Here is a 22420-nt window from a genome sequence, read left to right on the forward strand (position 1 = left end):
TGTTCTTATACTTTTGTGCATACAAGTTAAATGTAAATGAGTAATTTAACAAAACTTAATATTATAAAAAAGAAACTTGGATCACCGATAAGTCAACCATATCTGGAGTCTTTAACTTGACTGTTTGTTGAAAATACATCATTCAATTTAATAATTTATATACTAAGATGAAACTATTGATATGTTTGGATCTTTCAGTAATAAATTAAAAGCTACTTCTTTAATAATAGGTAATTTATGGGTAAGTTATTTAATTAATGGACAGAAGTAGTATACTAAGTGGTGGCAGTAAACTGAATAAGTTTTCTGAATATGGGTAAACAAGGTCTAACAGCATGTTGGAATACGGGATCGTTTCCTAGGTTGAGACTTCTGATCATCGGTAAACATGAACTTGTGTTGCTTTTATACTGTTTTATATTGATATAAATCTGATTTTAACATTTATTATAATTTTTTTTTTTTTCATTATTATATTTTATTAAAACCACAATGGTTTTTTTTAAAAATTATAATACATGATTGATTCAATATACTTATTAGTAAAAGCATAATATGTGTATATTCATATTAGGTCTGAGGCCATTGATTATCGAACAACTAATTGAGTATACCCAGGAACCGAAATCGGCTCATTAACACCTACAGACGGTAGTGGATCTGTTGGAAATGGGTTGTTTGAAAAGTTACATTGATTTGATGATTGAAAAGATTAATCAAATTCACTATCATTGCTACTTATTGTCAATGGCGTACTACCCAATTTTATTTTAATAGAAGCTACTTCATTTAAATGTGGAACATTGACATGAATCTCAACCTACAACAACAACAAAACATATTAATTAAATTATTTTCCCAAAACAATAATTATGCATCATATTAATTACATTTAGAGAATAACTATCAGTTATAATATCACAATTTTTTAAATTGGGTACTGTTATTTCATTTGGAATTTGAAGTTGTTCCACACATGTTTCGATTTGTATTTTTCTACACCATCTATATAAACGTTTACAATATTTGAGTGTTCATATTTTATGTTACCAATAGGGAACTGTGCTTTATATTCCAAAGTCTATAAAATCCAACAAATTATTAAAATCTCTATATTACAAATAAGATATGAGAAAATTATTACTCTATCCAGCTTTATTTCTATAGAATTCACATATACATTGCTGTTGTTATCCAATTCAACTGTAACTGGTATAGATTGTTCATGTATAAAACCACTATATGGGATATAGGCAATCAATGTCATCGGGTCAGATCTACACAAAAAGCAACAGTAAAACTTTTCTTTAAATGCTGTCTTGGGTTCCTAAAAATTGATACAATAGATTTTAATATCCATCTATTTCTATGAGACTCTTGGAAATATAAAAATAGACTATACTACTATAGTACAATGGTTATTTGATAAAATTAGTTTTTATCTTATTTAATATTTAAAAATATATATGTTTTAAGCTATCTCCCAATATACGGTCCGCCAAAAATAAAAATACAAATTAACTATGGTATACTGTAATAATAATAAAAGTATAGTAGAGGACCACAGTACAAACTTTATTAAATTCAGTGATTTTACATGAAATAAATAATTGTGAAAATATCATGATTTTATTGATTAAAAAAAAAACATTTATATAATTAATATTAAAAACTGTAATAGATCAGAGGTTTTCAACCTTTGTGTAATGGTGGACTAAGATTTTCGACCAATTTTTCATGTGACCTTTGTGAAAATTATGTTCAATAGGGGACTACACACCCTCCCATGACTCCTTAATTTTTTCAACTACCATCACTAAAAGAAACAATTACTTTTCATTTAGTTATTTTTACTCATATTATTAATTATATAAATAACAAGCCATAATATTAATCACATTTTATTATTTTATTACATACTAATATTTTAACTTTTTGAGGACTCATTATTCAAAATTATTTGCGACCCTATGGTTGAGAAACACTGTTTTAGATCATCCACACAATATAATTCTATGTATTAAGAACGAATCAAAAATAATACCAATTTAATATAAAGACATAATAATATGTTCACATTTCACTGCTATACTATTTATTCTCCAAAGCAACCTGTCTATGCTAACATAAAATAAAATATACTTAATTATTATCTTTTTTTTAAATTAAAATTTTGAGATATAAATTAACCTTATGATTTAAGTTTAAATAATGCAAGCCAGGGTTTTCCAAAATTGTACGGTTACAAACATATGATAATATTATAATATATAGGAACGTAATATTACGTCTGGAGCTAGTAGTCCAATCATAATGATGCGGATATCCTAGCTATTGTAGACCATATTGAACTTTGTATTAAACTATTCTCATATTTATAATTAGGGAATACATTAAATAGTGGTAGACTGCATTTTGGGAGATAGCAGTTTCATGTTTAGGTACTCGATCGTCAAATAAAAATTACATTATGCATTACAAGTATACACTCGGGAATGACAGATAACACAGACGTATATTGTTAGGGACAGTGGCGCCCATCCTAATTACTAGGTGTAGCAGTCGCTACACCTTGAAAATAAGGGGTGGGTGGGTATAACATAAAAAAATTAACTTGAAATATGTTCATTATTAATTATTATAAAATAATGATAATGATAATGTTATTGTATTTTGTTCATGCTTCATATTTCGTAAACCGTTTGAAAATGAACAGTAAGCCACCCATACTATGTTCAAAATGAGATCGTACCGTACCTCGTCGCGCAGGCGGTGACCGGTTTCCCCCCGCAACCTTGTCATAGTTATAAATACAGTACCTATATATAGTTCAATAGTTGTAGACTTGTAGTCATAAGCCCGACTTGTATACTATTTATATAATACTCGAAAATCATTAATCAAATGATAGTATTGTGGGTACTGGGGATAGTCACAAATCACTATAGTAATAATTATTGGTAAATGCGAAAAAGAAATAAACGTGTGTTCGATGTCTGACGGAAATTTATTATATTTTTATTGCATACCAGAAAACAACGTATGACACACACACAGACGGGTGACGGCCAACCAAATGCAGATTGCCTATAGTGCCTATAGAGTACTATAATAGGTAGTATATTATTAAAATTATTAATAAATATTGTAATCGACGTTATAACGTCGTCGTCATTGTGTGACCAAAAATAACCAAAATCAACCTAAGTTTTACAATATTATTACAGTCATTCCTTGTAATAATTCCATTCCATAGTGACAGTGCCACAGTGTTAAGTGTTTCTGTTAATACTTGTAAAAGTATGAACTGTTTATCTGTTTGTCTGTTAATTAATTTATTATTTTGTGTAATTTCATTCCGTTCACCTGAGTATTGACTATTGAGTATTGATTATTGAGCGTGGATAGAATAAATATATAATCATCTGGTTTGTCCAGTTTATACAGTCCAGCCTGGAGAGTCCCGCAGCCTTTTTTCTTTAAATTCATTAAACCGTCAAATCGGTAAGTACCTGCCTACGATTATAAATTGTACCAAATATTAATTTAAGTATTATATATTACCAATAGTTTGTTAAATATGTCAATTTTTAATTTTATTTAATTTTAGTTAGGTATCAATTGTTAATTTTCATTTAATAATAAATACTTGGTAAATAGGTACTGTGTTTTTTTTTTATAGATAGTATACAAATTTCATCTTCGATGTCGCATTCAAGATGGTTGAAAAGTGTGATTGCGGAAAATTAAAAACAAAATATATCAATGATACTAACTGGATGCGACATTCAGATACCTGTCAAACATCAAAAATTAAATCAAAGAATACTGATATTACTTCTTTTTTTTCAATTGGTTGTAAAAAAAAAATTATGAAAGGTAATTATGTACCTTGTAACTTTTTAACTTAATATTTTCAATAATTGTCATAGACTATTAGCAATAATAAATCACTAAAAAGTATAACATAATATTAAAACTTATTAAACTAAAATTAGTTTTCAATTTTCATACTATGACTAATTTAACAATTACAAGTATTTGCAAAAGTCAAGTTTATTTGTTTATTGTTCGGTTATGAAATCAATAATTTAAAATTTTGAAAAATATTTTTTTTTTACATTTTTTCAAAAATGTGTCAACACTATCAAATAATGAAATACAATTATTAAATATTAAGTAGTATATATATAAGAGAAAACTTTGAACTGAAAAGTTTAAAGAACAATAAAAAATACCTATTAACTTTTATACCTATGAAATGTTAATGTAGAAATATCAGAAGTTAATAATCAAGTATTAAAGCCATCAGGTTATGAGAAAAAAGATAAAGTTGATGTTCATGAACCAGACTTAAGTAATGTCTTCGCCGAAGGTTCAGTTAACTCAGTTCTACAAGTCGCAGGTATTTTTAATTTTGTAATTATTTTTGTTCTGACTTCAGTATGATGAATGCTTATTTAGATTTTTAATTTCTGATATATTTAATATGGGCTTAAACATTATTATTAATGTACCTAAATTATGTGTAACAATCGAGGTTACAATAATAACTAAAGCAACATTTGTTTATTTAGAAGTTGATACTGTGATCGATTCTGGAGTTTATGAACAAGTTTTAAAGCCAGTGGATTCTGAGGAAAATAATAATGTTGATGTTAATAAACCAGACTTAAGTAATGTCTTTGCCGAAGGTTCAGTTAACTCAGTTCCACAAGTTTCAGGTAGGTATATTTCATTTTTAAATTGAATGGGTATTTGTTAAGAGGAATCTATGTTACATTTTAATAACTTTTCAGGATAAACAAAAAATACTTTTCCCTTTTCTACATTTTCTATACTTTATCACATAACACGCAAAACAATTAAGATTATGTTTTATAAAGAGAATTGCTTGTGAGCTTAATAAATAAATAAATAAATATCATAATCATATATTTTAACAAATTATGGGTATTTCAAAATAATTTCATGTAGGCAATATGACATGGCAAAGGTTAACACAATATTTTCATATTTTAGGTCAGAAATCAGATACTAACATAAATACATTGGACAATGATCCTGCAAAACTATGTTTACTGAAGAATCCAAATTATGAATTAATTACCAAAATATTAGAAATAAGTCCATCACAACCTACTGCTAACTCTCTTAATAAAAAACAATTTCCAATAAATAAAAATGGTAGAAGATTTCATTCTGAATGGTACAAAAAAATTCTTCCAGATGGAAAAAGTGTTGAAAATAGAAATTGGCTTAGCTATTATATTACCAATGACCATATTTATTGTATTGATTGTATGTTTTTTTCTTCTTCTGATAACCAACCGAATACTGCATGGACAAAAAATGGTTTCAACGCATGGTCTAGAGGATTAAATGGTATTGAACATCATGAGTGTACAGAGTCACATAGCAAGTTCAATGAAACGTTTGTTAAGACAGTCAATTTTACCAATAATTCCCTCATTGCAATCTCGTAAAAAAGAACAAGTGTTCAAAAATCGTGAAATTATGAAACAATTGATTGATATTATGTTATACCTAGGTAGACACGGATTGGCGTTTCGTGGACATCGTGAAGGATGGCACGAACAAAATAAAGGAAACTTTAAAGATCTTATTATACTTATTTCCAAATATTCACCTATTATGGCTCAGTATATTACCGAAATTAAAATACAAAAACACAAAAGTGAATGTTCACTTATCTCTTGGAGGAAACAAAATTTATTAATTGATACAATTTCTGAATGTATAGCAACATTCATAGATGAAGAAATAGTTGATGCTTGGTTTTTCAGCATATCAATCGATAGTACTTTTGACATATCGAGAAAAGAACAAGTTTCCTTTGTCATTAGATATGTTCAAAACGATACTGTCGAGGAACGGTTTATTGCTTTAAAAGAATCTTCGAACACACGAGGGGTGGATTTAGCTGAACTTTTCTATAGTGTCTGTACTGATCACAATCTGGATTGGAAACATTATTTAATCGGGAAGCTTATGATGGAGCAGCAAGTATGCGTGGACAGTATAATGGTTTACAATCAATTATTAACGAACAAAATACAAGTGCAGTGTATGGTGCTGGGCCCATAGATTAAACCTAGTTGTAATTGATGCTGTTTCCTCGGGTAACAATGCTATGGATTTATTTGGAAATTTTTGATTTTGTATGTTCGAGCAAAAAAAGAGTATCTTTATATGAAAAAAATAAAAAAAAAATCAATCCAAAATTACCAATAAGAAGATTTAAAAGAGTTACTACTACACGTTGGATGTCACATTACTATGCATTATGGACTGTACTCAAAACATTTAATGCTTTGATTGAAACACTTCAAGTTATTAGAGATACAGAAGGGCCAGGGGACAGACAATGTGGCATCACTGCCGGTGGTTTACTAAAATACTTTACATCGGAAATATTTTTGTTAACAGCTTATAGCTTTGAAAATATGTTCAAAATTTTTGATAAAACATCTCAACACTTGCAAAGTCCAGATTTTGATATTTACTGCGCTACCATGTTAATAGAAGACAATTTGAAATCCTTAAATAAACTTCGAACAGATGAATTATTTAATGAAATCTCTGATCAAACAAAAAAGTTAATTATAGATAGTGATTATGAGTTTGAACCTTTACCTCAACATAGATCTCGTAAGCGAAAACAAATGGCTGATGAAAACGCAATAGATGAAGTAATAATTCTCCCTATACAACATTTCAAAGTTAACACATACTTTTCAGCTCTGGACTGTATAATAACTCAGTTAACAGAAAGGTTCATTGGTAACAGTAATACTTCATCAAATAGCTCAAAAAGTCCTGATAAATCTACCCTTGGTTTATTAAAAGATATTAGTCTTTTGTCTAAGAAAAGGTTGAATGAAGTAAAACAAAATATTAAAAAACTTCCAGTAGATGCTTTTGATGTTTTTGGAAAAATTTATTCAAAATTTGTTCAACCAGATAATGCTAGACACGAGTATAAAGAATTTTGTAACTATTTTGAATTATTGGAAAAATGTGAAAGTTTGCCAAATATGCTTCATGATAACAGAGATACTGCGGTTTGTTTTGAAGATTCTGATATAAATCAAGAAGAGGATTTTGATTCAGAAAATGACAACTATTTAATATCAAACAAAGAAGATAATGATGCATCAGAAAAAAACATAAAAAATCATGGAAGTCTTACTTTAATATACAGGTATAATAAATATTTTATAAAATATATAAATTTAAAAATAAATATAAATACATTAATAATATTAAAAATATATTAATTTATTTTATCCAAATTGAAATATTTTCAAAGAATAGTTTGTTAGTTGGTTAATATTATATTAACTGCTATGTATAGGTATTTGATTATTTGAATATTTCCTAAATAATATAAACTTTTTGTTTCAGATTATTTTGCAATCACGGTTCTCTTAAAATTATGTTTCCAACTTTATTTACCATGTATAAAATTGCATTAACATTACCAGTGGGAAGTGTAGAGACAGAAAGAAGTTTTTCCAAACTTAAAATTATTAAAAACAGACTTTGTTCTACCATGTCTAATGACAGACTAGAAGCACTGATGAGGATAAATTGTGAGCAAGATATTGATATTGATTACACATGTGTAATTGATAAATTTAGTCTAAAATCTCATTGTTGATTAAAAATCTTACATTTTAATTTTAATAACTAAGGTGTATGTTATTACTTATATTTCATGAATAAACTAACAGTCAAACTCAAAACAGTCATATCTGTATTATTAATATGTAGTATTATCGTATAATGTATGGTATAACTGGTTATTAAACATAAAAGAATATTATGTTACCACAACCGCACAATGTATTATAAAAATAACATTGAGGAATGAGGATTAGAATAAGGTAAGCTGTTTCACAAGATTTTTTAATATTTTTATTTTGAAGGTTTTAATAAATTTAAAAAATATAATGTCCGTTACATATTGGTATGAATGTATAATATCTCTTTAAAAATGAATACACCTTATTCTGACAAAACACAGATTATATTGGTTGGTACCTTAATATTTACTAATATTATCAATTAAAATATTATAAAATTAAAATGTATAAAATAATATAATTTGGAGTTTGTGAGTGGTGGGTGGGTGGGTGGTTAAAATTTTTTTCGCTACACCTGAAAAATATAACTTGGGCGCCACTGGTTAGGGAATTATTTATTTATTATTATGTAAAATTTCAGAATAAAAATATTATACTTACAGCTAACAATGGTTCTTCATTTAAATGTACAGGAGAAATAACCCCAAACATTGTTTTTTTCTCTATATTCATTCTCCAAGGTATATTAATTTTGAATTTTGCTATATAAAATACTTCTCCATGCTCACCTTTAATTGTTGATGGTATCTCATGTGGTAAAGAAAAATTAAATGGATGGACATTTTCACCAACTTTTAATTGAGATTCGCCTTAAAAATAATGATTAAGTACCTATAAATAAATAAATATAAAAATATAAGATGAAGACTCCTAACTTAACTTATACCAAATTAATGGCAAACCTATGACACCCGTCCCTAAGATTACGCATTAAGATTAAGGCATGCAAAAACGTTTTAATTTCATTTTATAAATAATATAGTTATAGTATTTTGGAATCTTGGAAAAGATAATATAAAAACTTTCTTAAATACTTTGGTTTAAATTTTTTTAACAAATCTCAACAACAGAAATCCCTGATTAGACAGAAAGAAAATATCTGTAGTATGAACATATTACTGGCATGTAGTGATATTGATATTAAAGTAAACAGTTAAAAATTCTTATTTGTTCCATTTATTTAATTATTATTTTATATTTGTATAACATATTATTTTAGTACCTATACCAGGAGTGGTAAAACCTTTTATTTGGTATAGGTGGTGTCAAACAAGGGCATCCACAAGCCATTTCCCACCTCCAACCCCCGTGAATTTCTAACTGCGTTTACTTTAATATCAATATCAATATAACTATTATTATTATTATTATTATTCATTTCTACATTCTCACCTTTTGAACTTAACAGAAAAAAATTATTTTTAATACTTTTTAAATATTCTTCTTTTGCAGTGAAATAATGAACAAATGAACGACCTCGATGTCTAAACTGACTGCTGTGTTCATACCAACTGACATTAGCTTCTCCCCAGAATTTCAATTTTATATCTATAAAAACATCCAGTAGTAATGGTCACTATACCTAGGTACACATAACATATTATACAAACTACCAAATAAACCACTTACATTTGACTTTCACTGAACTATTAGAAATCACAATTAAAACTCGTCCGGTAATGGTTTGGCCGGGCGTAAATACTGCTGTTGGATCATCAAAAATTATCTGTACATTTTCCACACTCGTTGTAATTTCAAACGGATATTTGATGTTAATATATTCTGTGGAAGTCAACTGTCGGAGGTCGGACTGATGACAATATTCAATAGACTGTGATCAAAATGAATTGCAATAAAGTCGAACGTGGTTAACTCGGAATCGAAGGGACCGGCCACTGGCCAGTAAGTTCGAACTCTGCAGTCCGCATAGATACTAAACAAATGGATGTGGCACTGTCTATCTCACGGACCAAGGTAAATGATATATCTCTGTCTGTGGTCCATCTACCCAAATCGTGCACAACCTTTTCCAACTGTTGCGGGCCACATTCGAAATTTATATTGCGACCCGTATACAAATACTATTACTATAGGTCGGTATCTATAGTAGGTATTTGCCGTATATTATACCGGTTATAAAATATACATTATTAATATTATACTTAAAAATCATCATTTTTATTTAAACCTATAGAAATATCTAATTTTATAAAATGATCACGGGTCGGATCCGGTACATCATTATTCATATACTATGATCTATATTGTGCATAGTATGACTTGAAGCCAACATAACGGAGACGGAAATTACGTTTATCTCTCGCATGGGCACTTCAGCTACGAGAGAGAGAAATCGTTATCACTTATCATTCATATTATTATTCAATGGCCCATACCCATACTATTTTAATATGTTCGTGGCCCATACGACGTTTAATATCTATGGAGCTCGGCACGACGCGACAGTGGCGTCGTGTGCGTCGCGGCCCGCGGGACGAGCCAATGGCGGCACGGCAGTCGGCGTCGCGAGCAGACTTTAACGAGATCGTTGGTGTATCATGTCAAGGAATATATATATAAAAACGTGAATCGCAAATGTTTCATCACCGTCAAATAGGATAAATCGCGTTGTAACTGGTTACCGGTAACACGCTAGCTCTCGTTATCTTCTCGAAAACACGCCTAATAAATCAACTGATAACAAAATCGAAAAATACATTTTGCTTTTGCCTTTTGAGTTTTGGTACTTTTTCATAACTATTATCAATATTATCGATTATATAGTACCACAGATATCTATACTTATTACTTGGTATAGGTATCTGTGTATAGTACGTACCCACTTTTCATAATTTATTATAAGTACCAAGTTGTACGTTTGTGACACGGCTCGTTACATAAAATATATTCCTTTAGTATCTTGTTGTAGAATTCATATTATAAAGCATCTTTTTTTTCAAGATGGATTCAGATTTGAAAGATTTAGATATAGTTGAGATCCAACAGTCGGCTACTGAGAAGGAGGTAATTCAATTTCTAATTATTCATATAGAACTATTAATATATTTTACCATTTCAATCAGATTAAAACGGCATATCGGAAGATTGCTCTACAATGTCATCCAGATGAAAATCCCGATAATTCTAAAGCAGCTCGATCGTTCTCGACGTTATATAAACTATTTAACTATTCTTGAAGACATAGGAACTCGAGTAAGATTTCTTGCTTTAGTATTATAAATATATTTTTAATTGTATAGGTTTTTACTTGTTTTAGTTGGATAATCTCAAGAAAGTAAATGCTAAAACTGCTGAAGAAATGCGAGAAAAAGGATGTGATTTGAAAAGAAAGAAACATGATAAAGTGGAACGCAATTCCAAGGTTATTCTTAATTTAGTTAAATTTTTGTTTTTAAGTTCATTTTTTTTTTTTGTATAGAAAGAACTGAAGCATTTAAAAAAAGAATATTTATCTTTACTTGCAACTGTTAGAGCCCGCATAAATAAGCTGCTTAGGAAGCAAGCAATCGAAAAAAAAAGGATCGGTTCATTCAAATTAAAAGTAAAGTGGATGGCAAATGGAGTGTATAATAAAGATAATTTAATATCACTGTTTTCTAAAGTAATTTATCAAAATTATATTTTAAATATTTGTCTAATACTTACACTATATAACATTATAGTATGGACACATAATAAATGTTGTGGTTCTGGAAGACAAAAGTGTTGCTCTGGTTGTGTACAAATTTAAGACTTCTGCTGTAAGTGATTTTAAATTAAATTAAGAGAACGCTTCACAGATATTTGTTGTCTCCATCTTACAAGCAAATTTACACTCAGCTGATCACGTTTAGCTCAGTTAGTTTAAAAATTAGAGTGAATCGATTATGAATAACTATTATTAATAATTATTAATAACCTATTATGAAAAGAACGTTATCTGTGTTTGTATGTTGGTTTTTTACGATAATTCAGTTTTTAAGTTAGTTATGAGCATTTTTAGTTTACGTTATATTATTATATACACAAAACTTGTTCAAAAATTGAACTATCGTAAAAACACATACACAAACACTGATAATGTTCTTTTCATAATAGGTCAATTCATTCTAATTTTTAATTAACGAACCTAAACGTGATCTGCCACATTTCTCATAAATTTTCTATGTTACGCACTTGTGAGACGGGATAAGAAATGGTTGTGTAGCATCCTCTTAAGGTAAACTTTGTACAAATAATTTTCTGTGTTCATACAAATACTCTATTTTGTTAGATAAATGCCAAACAATTTGAAGTTGGTTATCCAAATTGTCCTCTAACTGTGAGTTTTCTTGAAGATTACGGACAAGATATTAAAAACAATTCAAATCATACTTCTGCTCCAAATCCTAGTACTAGCTTTTCGGCTTATCAAAATTCAAATGACAAATCTTACTGAAAATACTTTAAAAAAAACATCATCATTTGCTCAAGTAATTTTTTTAAACCATGTTAACCAATCTACTATTTATAAAAAAAATTACAATTTTTCATAGGCTTTTTTGGATTATTTTGTACTTCAGAGATTTTTACAATCTGGTAAACCTCAACAAGAAATTAATAATTCAAACAATATAAATACAGAAGAACCTAGGATAGTATGAAAAGTCCAACAGATTTGATTTACATAATTGTTATTAATACTTGTAGTTATTATTTTCATACTATGTATAATCATTTTTTATTCTATCTTCATTGACATTACAAAGTAAAGGATGTCCTCCTAAAAATTAGAAAAAAATATACTTAATAATATAAAATTTATTAGTTATTATTAGTTTTCAGTTTTTTAACATTCCTAACTAACAAATCTATGTCTATTGTCTATTGTCCAAAGATACTTTATTTAAAAATCATTAATAAATTTACCTTTAACTTTTTTATTTCAGTTTTATAATCAAAGATAACACTTTAAATTTACAGTTATACATATATTATTATAGGAATCACAAAAAAAAAAAAAATTATACACAATAATAGTTTTTATTTTTATATAATTTCGTACCTGTACGAGTGAAGTATGTATCTTTTCTTGATAAAAGTCTATTACCATGTTTGGGTAAGCGACATTCATCAAGCTAGCTTCAATACAATATGCGAACCAGGTGACATGGAAAACCATTTAAGATTTCCCCTCTTGAATTTTTAAATTTTATCAACCATTACATATCATAATAGGTTATAACTTAATAAGTAATAATTAATATATTTTATCAAGTAATAATGAAATGTAAATGTATGTTAATAAAAAATGAATATTTGGTACTAACTTCTAAAACGTGTGCATTTCGTTCTACCACTGCTGTGCACGGAAAATTCCCTTGCACACAAAAAGTTGTGCTAGTGAAAATAAATATATCAAATAAGTAAGCTAAGTAATTTCAAACATGATTATTTATAATTAAAATAGTTAATTATAACATTTTTTATTTAGATTTTATAATACAATAAATTATTCCTAACAATTAGGCGATACTTAAAAGTATCATCATACTGTGAATAATAACTAATAATACCTGTGATAAAAATTGTACAAAATAACTCACATAGACAGTGTTCATATTATGTCAATTGCCTAAAAAGAGCCCATTACAGAAGCTATTACATATTTGAATTAGTTAAATAAAAAAATAAAATTAATTTTGTTGATTATTCTGGCTTTGTGAATAAATTTCCGTTTTCCTTATATTTCCCTATTATTTTGAAAAATACTGAATTTTGATATTGGCCTGCCAGAAATACTAACTAAATACAATTTGATACAAGAAACCACCCTAAAAATAGAATATGGAATCTATTCTACTATAGAATGAGAACAAACAAAAACATAAAACTTATGGTAAATTCAATACATTTATCACTTAGCTCAGAACATAAAAGCATATCACATAATCATTGTATAAATTAATTAATTCCATGAACTTCACTCTGAATCTAATAATAATTTGTAATAAGTCATGTTTTTAAACAAATAAAACTCTACAAAAAATCTGGTAATTTGGTCTGAGCCACTGAAGTATTGTAGGTACCCAGAGATGGGAAGTAACCAAACTTAAGGTAGAAATTACTATAATAAAACTGCTTTTAAAATAATTTAATTACATTTTATTGTAAGTATGTACCTAATTGATACATACATAACTTAAGTTACTTTTTTGTATTACTAAATTACTCAACTTTATTGTTTTATATATGTTTTAGAACAAATTAATAATATTTATATATATATATATTATGTAAGTATAAGTACAATTTTCTACAATAATATTTTTGTACTAACTATTTTCTAAATGAGTTATTTTTAATAAGTTGTGATTTTAAATTATTAGTATTTTGGAAAATGCATTGTTATTTAAAATAAATTTAATAAATAAAGAATAAAATGTGTTGTGTATACAATTATGAATTATTATCTACTTTGATTCTTACATAAACAATTTATATAATTTCATATTTTTTATTGTCATTAGATTCTTAGATAATTAATGTAATTATTGACTATAGTTAGCTACAGTGATATTTTTACATAGAGATATGTAATTAAAAATTTATAAAATATTCAAATTTTAAATTGAATACAAGGTTCTTCATGATAAATTCAAAAATATTAAAATTATTATAAAAACACAATTTTGTTTTTATTGACATTTTAACTAAAAATTCGGACAAAAATAGATATTTAAACAATGTATAATAATGATCGTTATCTATTTTGTTGCAATTCAAAAATAGTTTCGAGAGGATTGAAACATTTAAGAGGACATCTACCCGCATGTGTTGTCTCCGTCTTACTAACGCATAAGGCATAACATATCAAAATGTAAGTTAAACAGTTCCAATTTTGTGTTGTTAGCTTAAATTTAGAGTGAATTTACCTATTATCAAACTTCATGTAAGAATAATATCTGTGTTCTCTCGTTGGATTCTTACGATATTTTAATTTTTAAGTGAGTTATTAGTGTAAAATATTAATAATTCACTTAAGGGGCACACGTATTTTCCATACGTTTTAGACCAATAGGTAGCCGGTGGTAAATTACAGATACTTCGGAATGTCTGATTTTATTTTTTTATACAATATGTATGAACTCTTTAACAAAATATCTAGGCTTTTTAGGAAGTCGATTTTTAATTTTAAAGGACCTTAAAATTAAGATTTGTTTTTCAAAAATACTATGAAATAATTGCATTAGGATACAGCTATCAACTTAAAAGAGTCTAACGCAAGTTTTAGAAGTGTGTATCTTTCAAGTTCTCAATTGATTTTCCACCACATGACTACAATCTAGTACTTAGCCACCTGTGCCTGACCAATCTGGCTGATAGGGAAGTTCAAACAAACCTATCAATTTTGTCAAAACTCATTGATGGTCGAATCAACTTACATGTTCTACTAAACAAGCTTAATTTTAGAATCTCAGTTTTTAATTCTCATAGTGTCTTAACCTTTTATATTCCCTTTTGTTCTGTGAATTATTTGAGAAACAGTCCTGTATCACAAATGATGAGAATAGTGAGGATATGTGGTTTCTATTGGAGGACTAAACCAGTTCCTATTTATGTAATTGTCATCACTATATTATTATAGCTCGTCCCGTTTCATAATAATAAATAAATAAAAAATAAATATATTAACTTAGTAGAAATACTTAATACATAGGTAAGATAATACCTTGTGTAAATACACAAAAGAAGTGAAATCTATATATATTATATTTATTAATTCATACAACTAGTCTACTCGTTAAAACAAATCTCCTAAATCTTAAATTATAGTTGAGAGCATACTAAAACTGAAGTCTAGGTCTGCCCGAAGTTGAGGCATCAATGGAACAATACATTTAGTTAAATTTATTTTTAATTGTTATAACCCACCCAATTCATCTTGGTACTCTGAAACTGTTATAATTATAAAAAAAAACTGGTCCAAAAACTATAATATACTAGCTGATCCTGTGCACTCTATTTCCCGTTAAATGTACCAACTCATCTATATGACTCAAACTTTGTTCAATTCGTTATTTAATACTTGGTGTATGGTGTTCAACATTTATCTTAACTTTTCTGTTGCCCGGAATAAAAATTCTGATTAGCAGCAGTATATTATCAAGTAGGCAATCTACCTGCGGTAGTCGCGGACCCCGTGCTGTTTGTACGTAAGTGTATGATTTAACTCTAAAGTATCAAAGTTATACCAAGTTTGTCGTTTTTACTTAATTCCACCTACGGTGGATTAATATAATCAATTAATACAAATCCTAACCTAACCTAACTGTACTAAAATCCGATAAATAAAAAAAACCAAATTGAACTCTTTTTAAATTAGCCTATCTTCTTCCAACAATAAAAACAAAAAATTGATTTTATCAAGATAAAATTTATAAGACATCAATATTTAAAAAATGATTACCTAATTTCCATTTTCAACCAATAGCTTATACCTTGTTTAAAATAACCTAATTATTTTACAATGGTGTTTCGTCTTGTTATATCTTGGCGGCTCGGCTGCAGCTCCAGTGTATGTGTTGAATTTGAATTCAATGATAATCATTGCATATGAAAAACTACTTTGATCAATAACCACTTTCATTACCAAATATATTTTCTGATATATTTATATTGCTTTTTTCGCAATTTATTTAATGTTAAGTATTAGTAATAAATAGGGTACAGTAAATTGGTCGTGGTAAAATTGGTTTTATGCAATTGGATAATTGGAAAATTGGTTGTTTAGAAAATTAGTCATTTTCAAAATAATATGTACATATATTATATAAAAATAATAATTTGTCTTTATTTTCAAAACGTTTGTAAATACTATTGAACTAGAAATATTTAAAATTAAATCAAACTTAAATGAAAAAAATTAATTATTCAAATTGGTATGAGAATCAATAATTTGAAATAAACTAAATAAACTGGATAAAATTTTTTTTACAATAATATTTATGACAAGATTGTTATTTATAAAAAAAACGGGCAAGTGCACCCATGGGTACCGATTTGTTGTACTTTAGGTAGTGTTTAAAGGGGTCGCTGTAACGGATGGGTTGAATTTTAATTTAATGATACACAACGATTATATACGAAAAACGATTCTGAGCGAAGATGTGGTCTGTCAGACTGTTAATATAAAAATCATATACATTAAACTTAAACATCATTGTAAAATCAATACCTTCATCGCTCAGAATCTAAAAATTAATCGATTAATATAGGTTACCTATTATAAACAAAATATATATTATACCTACATTGTTAATACAAAATATTTAAAATTATATTAGGTTAGGTTAAATTATTGTTTACATAAACTGTATAGGTATATATTGTTACCTCTGAAAAATTTGTCAAAATTACAATTTTGATTTGCAAATTCTAAAAATCAATTTTTCCTATTGAACTTTTTCACGACAAACGATTTAATTTTATATTCTTATTAGTTATTTTAAGAATTGACACGAAAAACGTTATAACCTATACTACGTTCTTTAAAAAATTAGACGAATAATGTTATAAGCAAATATATATTTTCTTCGAACTTTTAACATAGAGAACATCACGAACTAAACCGTTCTTCGAACTTTAAAAATAACATTATTGATCAAAATTAGTTCTGAGTGCCAGCCCCGGCTGGTGTCATTTGTTCCCGGATGGGTGACCACCCAGGTTTTAGTGACAAATCCTTGCCACACATACACGTGGTCAAACCATACCACGGTCACAGGCCGCAGACCGCAGTTGTCGAAGCCTTAACTCAAATTTAAAAAAAAAATTAAGTTTAAAAATCTAAAACATTTTCAACAATATTTAGTTTTTACGAAACATTGAAGAGGATAAACAACGCAAATCGTAACTCGTAATCATAAGGTAGGTACTGAAGTACTTAAACTTTCTTAAGTTAAATTAATATGAAACTATAGCTAGGCGTTCAACTAATTAAGTTTCAAATCCAGATCCAAATGTGCAATCTTAGTTATAAAACTCTTCATAAATGTATTATATACTCTATTTGTGTACATATATAGTATATATAGGTATAATTTAATAAAATATTATTTTATTTAAACGTAAATTACTGTAAAATGTTATTCTAATTGAATTTTCAAGAACGTATTATTTCAAAACGTTCTTCTGATATTAAATGTACGATAACGAATAACTTAACAACGTTTATTTGGTCCATCATTCAAAAACTCTAATATTATAATATAAAGTTTTTTTGGCGAAATTTCAAAAAACATAAACAATTTTAACGTTTTTCTAGTAAAATATTCGGTGAGCTATTTAATTCATAACATTATATCTAGGTATATTAGTTTGTTGAACATAACTTAATTTAACGTTTCTCGCCCGAACCAAAAATTAACGATTAAGGTCATCCTGGGAGGTTAACGAAGTCAGCCCTCCTAAACCTAATTATTAGGTAATTTGCGACTTTGCACTTAATATTTTGCAAATTCTGAAAATCAATTTGCAATTTTTTGCTTTTAATTTGCTAAATATTTGCATTACACTCTATTACCTGTAAGTTAACCACTTTTTTTTTTGCGCACGCACAGTATGGCGAAACGTTGTGACTACAGTTCATCGTAATTCTACAGTTTCACTGCGCGAAACACGGCCACGATGTATACGTAATAAACTGTATTGTCACGACATTTTCAAAATAATCTGAGTGCGCAAAAAGAAAAGTGAGTACCTAAACTTCCGGAGAACAGAGTATAGTTTGGATCATTTTTAAGATGGCGGAGGGGCTAACAAAATGACCTTGCATATTTGACCATGCATATTAATTATTATTATTGTATTTTTGTATTAACTATACAATTACTAATATTAGACTATACAAATTAGTAGATCACAGTCAACTAAATTCGTGGACACAGTAACTGAGGTTACTACCTACTATAAAACTGAGATACATTCGAACCGAGATACACCTATAAAGCGTAGGTACCTATATTATATTAACATAGGTATAGGATTTGCTTAAAAAAAACTGCACATGGGTGAAGCCAAGATATTCAGCTAATAATACTATATAATATGTGTAATAAATAATAATGATGGTTAACCATTTGTACGTGCTGTTGTTTAACTTATTATCGCTAATGTGTATAGGTACAATGTATATAATATAATATATAATTATTATTATTGTCCATTTGTACCTACATAACGTCTCGCTACTGCCGTCAAGTTTATCTCAAAGGGCCGCTTAGGTTTTAACAAAATTAAAGTTAGGTAGTTTACATTTGCAACTCTCACGTTAATATGTTAATATTTCGTGAAAAAGTAAATATAATATTCTTGTTTGCATAGTTAAAAAAATTACTAAAAGCAGTAGTAAATTGAACATACTTCCTGAAGTTCGATTGTAATTTCGAAAAAATGGTTTAATTTTTAAGCTTCTAAACTATGCTTTTTATGAATCACTCTTTTGATTTAAAGTCAGATGTGCCCAAAATAAATACAAAATATGTACCTAAACAGTTGTCACTCATGGTTGTTGGGCACCAAATTACAGTTCTATACTCAAGTATAAAACGAAAAATTGAACATAAATGAACTTTTAAGGAACTAGACAGCTTGAAGTCCATACAAATTCTGAGCAAAAACGTCAGCAGTATTATGGATTTACAAGAAATGCCGTTTAAACAGTGTTGGGTAGTATTGTAGTAACGTAACGCAAATTACAAATTACTGTAGCGCAATTACTTTTTCAGTGGGTAACGCAGCAGTAATTTCATTACATCTTACTTAAAGTAACGCAATTGTAACAAAATTACTTTTGAAAAGTAATTTCTATGAAGTAACTCACTAACGCGTTATTTTCCACGTTATTAAAATAATAGTTTTGAATGTATTACAGGTATAGGACATCCCAGAAAAAATAGAAATCAATTATATTTATTTTTGATTCCGATAATAGTTAACAATATTACTAAACATTCCAGGAATAAATGTGATCACTTTATTAGCAGAAAAAAAAAGTTCGGTTTAAAAATAAAATTTAATAAAAATTAATTATAATTTATGACCAAGGCTATGAATTTAATGCACTTAAAAACTATTTAATATGCATGCGTATATGCACTAAAAACTGACAAAATATGCATGAAAATATGCTCTAAATTTTCAAAAATATGCAAAAAAAACACAAAAATGTAACTTTTATTTTTATTTTTTCCATTATAATTTTTTATTAGTTTTAGTTTAAATATTAGTATTGTTACACATTGATATGACTGATATGAGTATATGACTTTTTAGGCTTGACTAGTCTTGATCTTCGTTGTATACAAGATCTATAAAAGAAATATGCTAAAAATAGATTATGTTTCTACTTAAAATTATATATTTTACCTTTAAAGTAGTTATTGCATTGTACAATCAATAATCTCTTTAGATTTTCAAACTTGAAAGACCTTTTGTTTAGTGCCAACAAAGTTTTATATAAAGAAAAGGAGTGTTTTACGTCTGATCGATTTATACAAAAAATTCATTAAAACATGCATTTATATGCCCTAACCCATGAAATATGCAAAAATATGCAATATAAGATTTGGTATACTAACTATAAAGAAATCAAAACAAATTTTGGCCGAATTCTTTTGTTATACAGTATAGCAAAAAAAACATGCAAATGCATTATAAATTCACAGCCCTGTTTATAACTTATTACTACATAAGTGATATAATTGTACATTTGTACATAATACTAATATAATATAGGTCTATTATCACTAGGTCTATGATTGTAAAATATATACATAATAATTGAATCATATGAAATAATGATGTGTGTTTTTTTTTACTTTTTATTTTTTATTTTATTTTTGTGTGTCATCACGGTTTAGGGCAGTACAGCTGATTTCATTTTCATCAACAGTATCTTGTTCGATGGGAAAGTGAATCTAGTTAGTGCATTCAGGAAGTCAAATTTATATATAAGCATTTAAATCTCAAATATTGACAAGATACGGAAAAATCACAAAAATAAGCAAATTATTTTGAGTTGAGAATTCATAAAAATTTTTCTTTTTAAATCTAAGATTTGAAAATGTAATACAAGATAACTCATAAGTCATAAGTTTGTCTACCTTTATAAAAAAAAAAAAATGACTACAAGCAAATCAAATTAAATTTTTATGAGCGTTTGAAGTTCATATTTTTACAACATTGGATATTCACTCAATTTCTCATGTAGCGTTGTACTGCTGTACAGCTGTACAGCAGAGCGACATCTAATTACCCACTTTTTACTAGGTATTTGTTTAATTAAATATAACATAATAATAATTAATAATAATAATACAATTATAATAATTTGGTCAATGATCAATGCAATCAAGGTCTTGTATTTATAATAATAATAAAAAAATAATACAATTTATTTCATTTCGTTTTACATATACATAAATAAATATAACAATATGAATTTTAAATGACGGCTCTAAAAAGCAAAGCTTGTAGAGGAGTTACAGAATTCTATCATTTAATACAAACCCGTTTTTAACTTAACTTGTATAAAATATAAGAAAATACAATGTATTATATTGGGTAATATATATATATATATATAACCAATAAATATATAAACGAATACATAACTATTAAATAATTACTAATAATAAATACTTAGTATCCTTTAATAATAATATTTTTTCAGATAAGAAAAGTATTTGTACAGTTGTTCAGGATGTACTTAAGTATACCTGGTACACCCATAGATGTGGCTATAGAAATTTGTCCTATTGAACTCCAAAAAATATAAGATAATTATTATTGAAATTGAAATATTCATTAAATTATTCTAAACATTTTATTAATTAATTAAAATTTTTTAAAAATTTACAACTAAAGAGCTGAATTTTAGGTTCTAAAAAACAATAAATACTGTTTGCACCATTCCTCTGGTAGCAGGTAAATTATTTAAGTATAAAAATAAAAACAAATTTATTATTAAAAAAATCATTCTTATCTCGTAATCAATGATTGAATACTATAATCTATGGTATAATCACGGATGAGAGTAACAGAATTACCAATTTGATTACAAAGAAGTAGATCTGATTGGTTTTAATTTTCATCATTCTTAAATCAAATTATTTGTTTTGCAAGAAAAAATTGTTATTAGAAAAAATCACAACTCGAGAAATTAACAAAATATATGATTTTTTATGAACAATAATCGAATATATTCTAAAATATGAAAAATAGGCTAAATATTCTCTTATGTCCAAAATATGCTATATATGCAAAATATATTTTTCCTACTAACTCTGTGATGGATAATTCTTCTATATTTTTCACCCTCGAAAAGTTGCATAAAGACAATAAAATTATGTAAAAACAGTATGTATTGTATAACACAATGTTGAGAACCAATTGTTTCAACATTAACATATTATGTTGCGTGTGAAATATGGTAGAAAAAGCATTTGTATCAGAGACAAAAAAATTATGTAAAGTTTGTAAGAATCTATGAAATTATGTTGAACCTAAATTTGATTTGTAATAATATCAAGATGTATCTTAAAAACAAGCATTATGATACTCTATAATTTTTCATTTGGATAGTTATTAATTATATCAATATTGTTAGTTAATAATCGAACCTAATTTTTTTCTATCCTCCCTTATAGCTATGGTAACTATGACTATAATGTATAATTTCTACCGTTTCAGAACAGTATATATTCAAG

General features: G+C 27.3%; 1 protein-coding gene and 2 pseudogenes across 1 annotated transcript; 2 read left to right on the forward strand and 1 right to left on the reverse strand.

Moving 5' to 3' along the window:
• LOC132938303 (arrestin domain-containing protein 3-like) lies at window positions 1-9598 on the reverse strand (annotated as a pseudogene).
• Window positions 6288-7684, forward strand: LOC132933995 (uncharacterized). Its single transcript, XM_061000276.1, has 2 exons — window positions 6288-7225; window positions 7429-7684. The coding sequence occupies exons 1-2, from the start codon at window positions 6288-6290 to the stop codon at window positions 7682-7684; spliced, it is 1194 nt and encodes a 397-aa protein (XP_060856259.1).
• On the forward strand, window positions 9534-13904 carry LOC132934777 (dnaJ homolog subfamily C member 17-like; annotated as a pseudogene).
• Window positions 13905-22420: the final 8516 nt, after the last annotated feature.

This window comes from Metopolophium dirhodum, chromosome 1 (assembly GCF_019925205.1).
Source record: "Metopolophium dirhodum isolate CAU chromosome 1, ASM1992520v1, whole genome shotgun sequence".
Classification (NCBI taxonomy): domain Eukaryota; kingdom Metazoa; phylum Arthropoda; class Insecta; order Hemiptera; family Aphididae; genus Metopolophium; species Metopolophium dirhodum.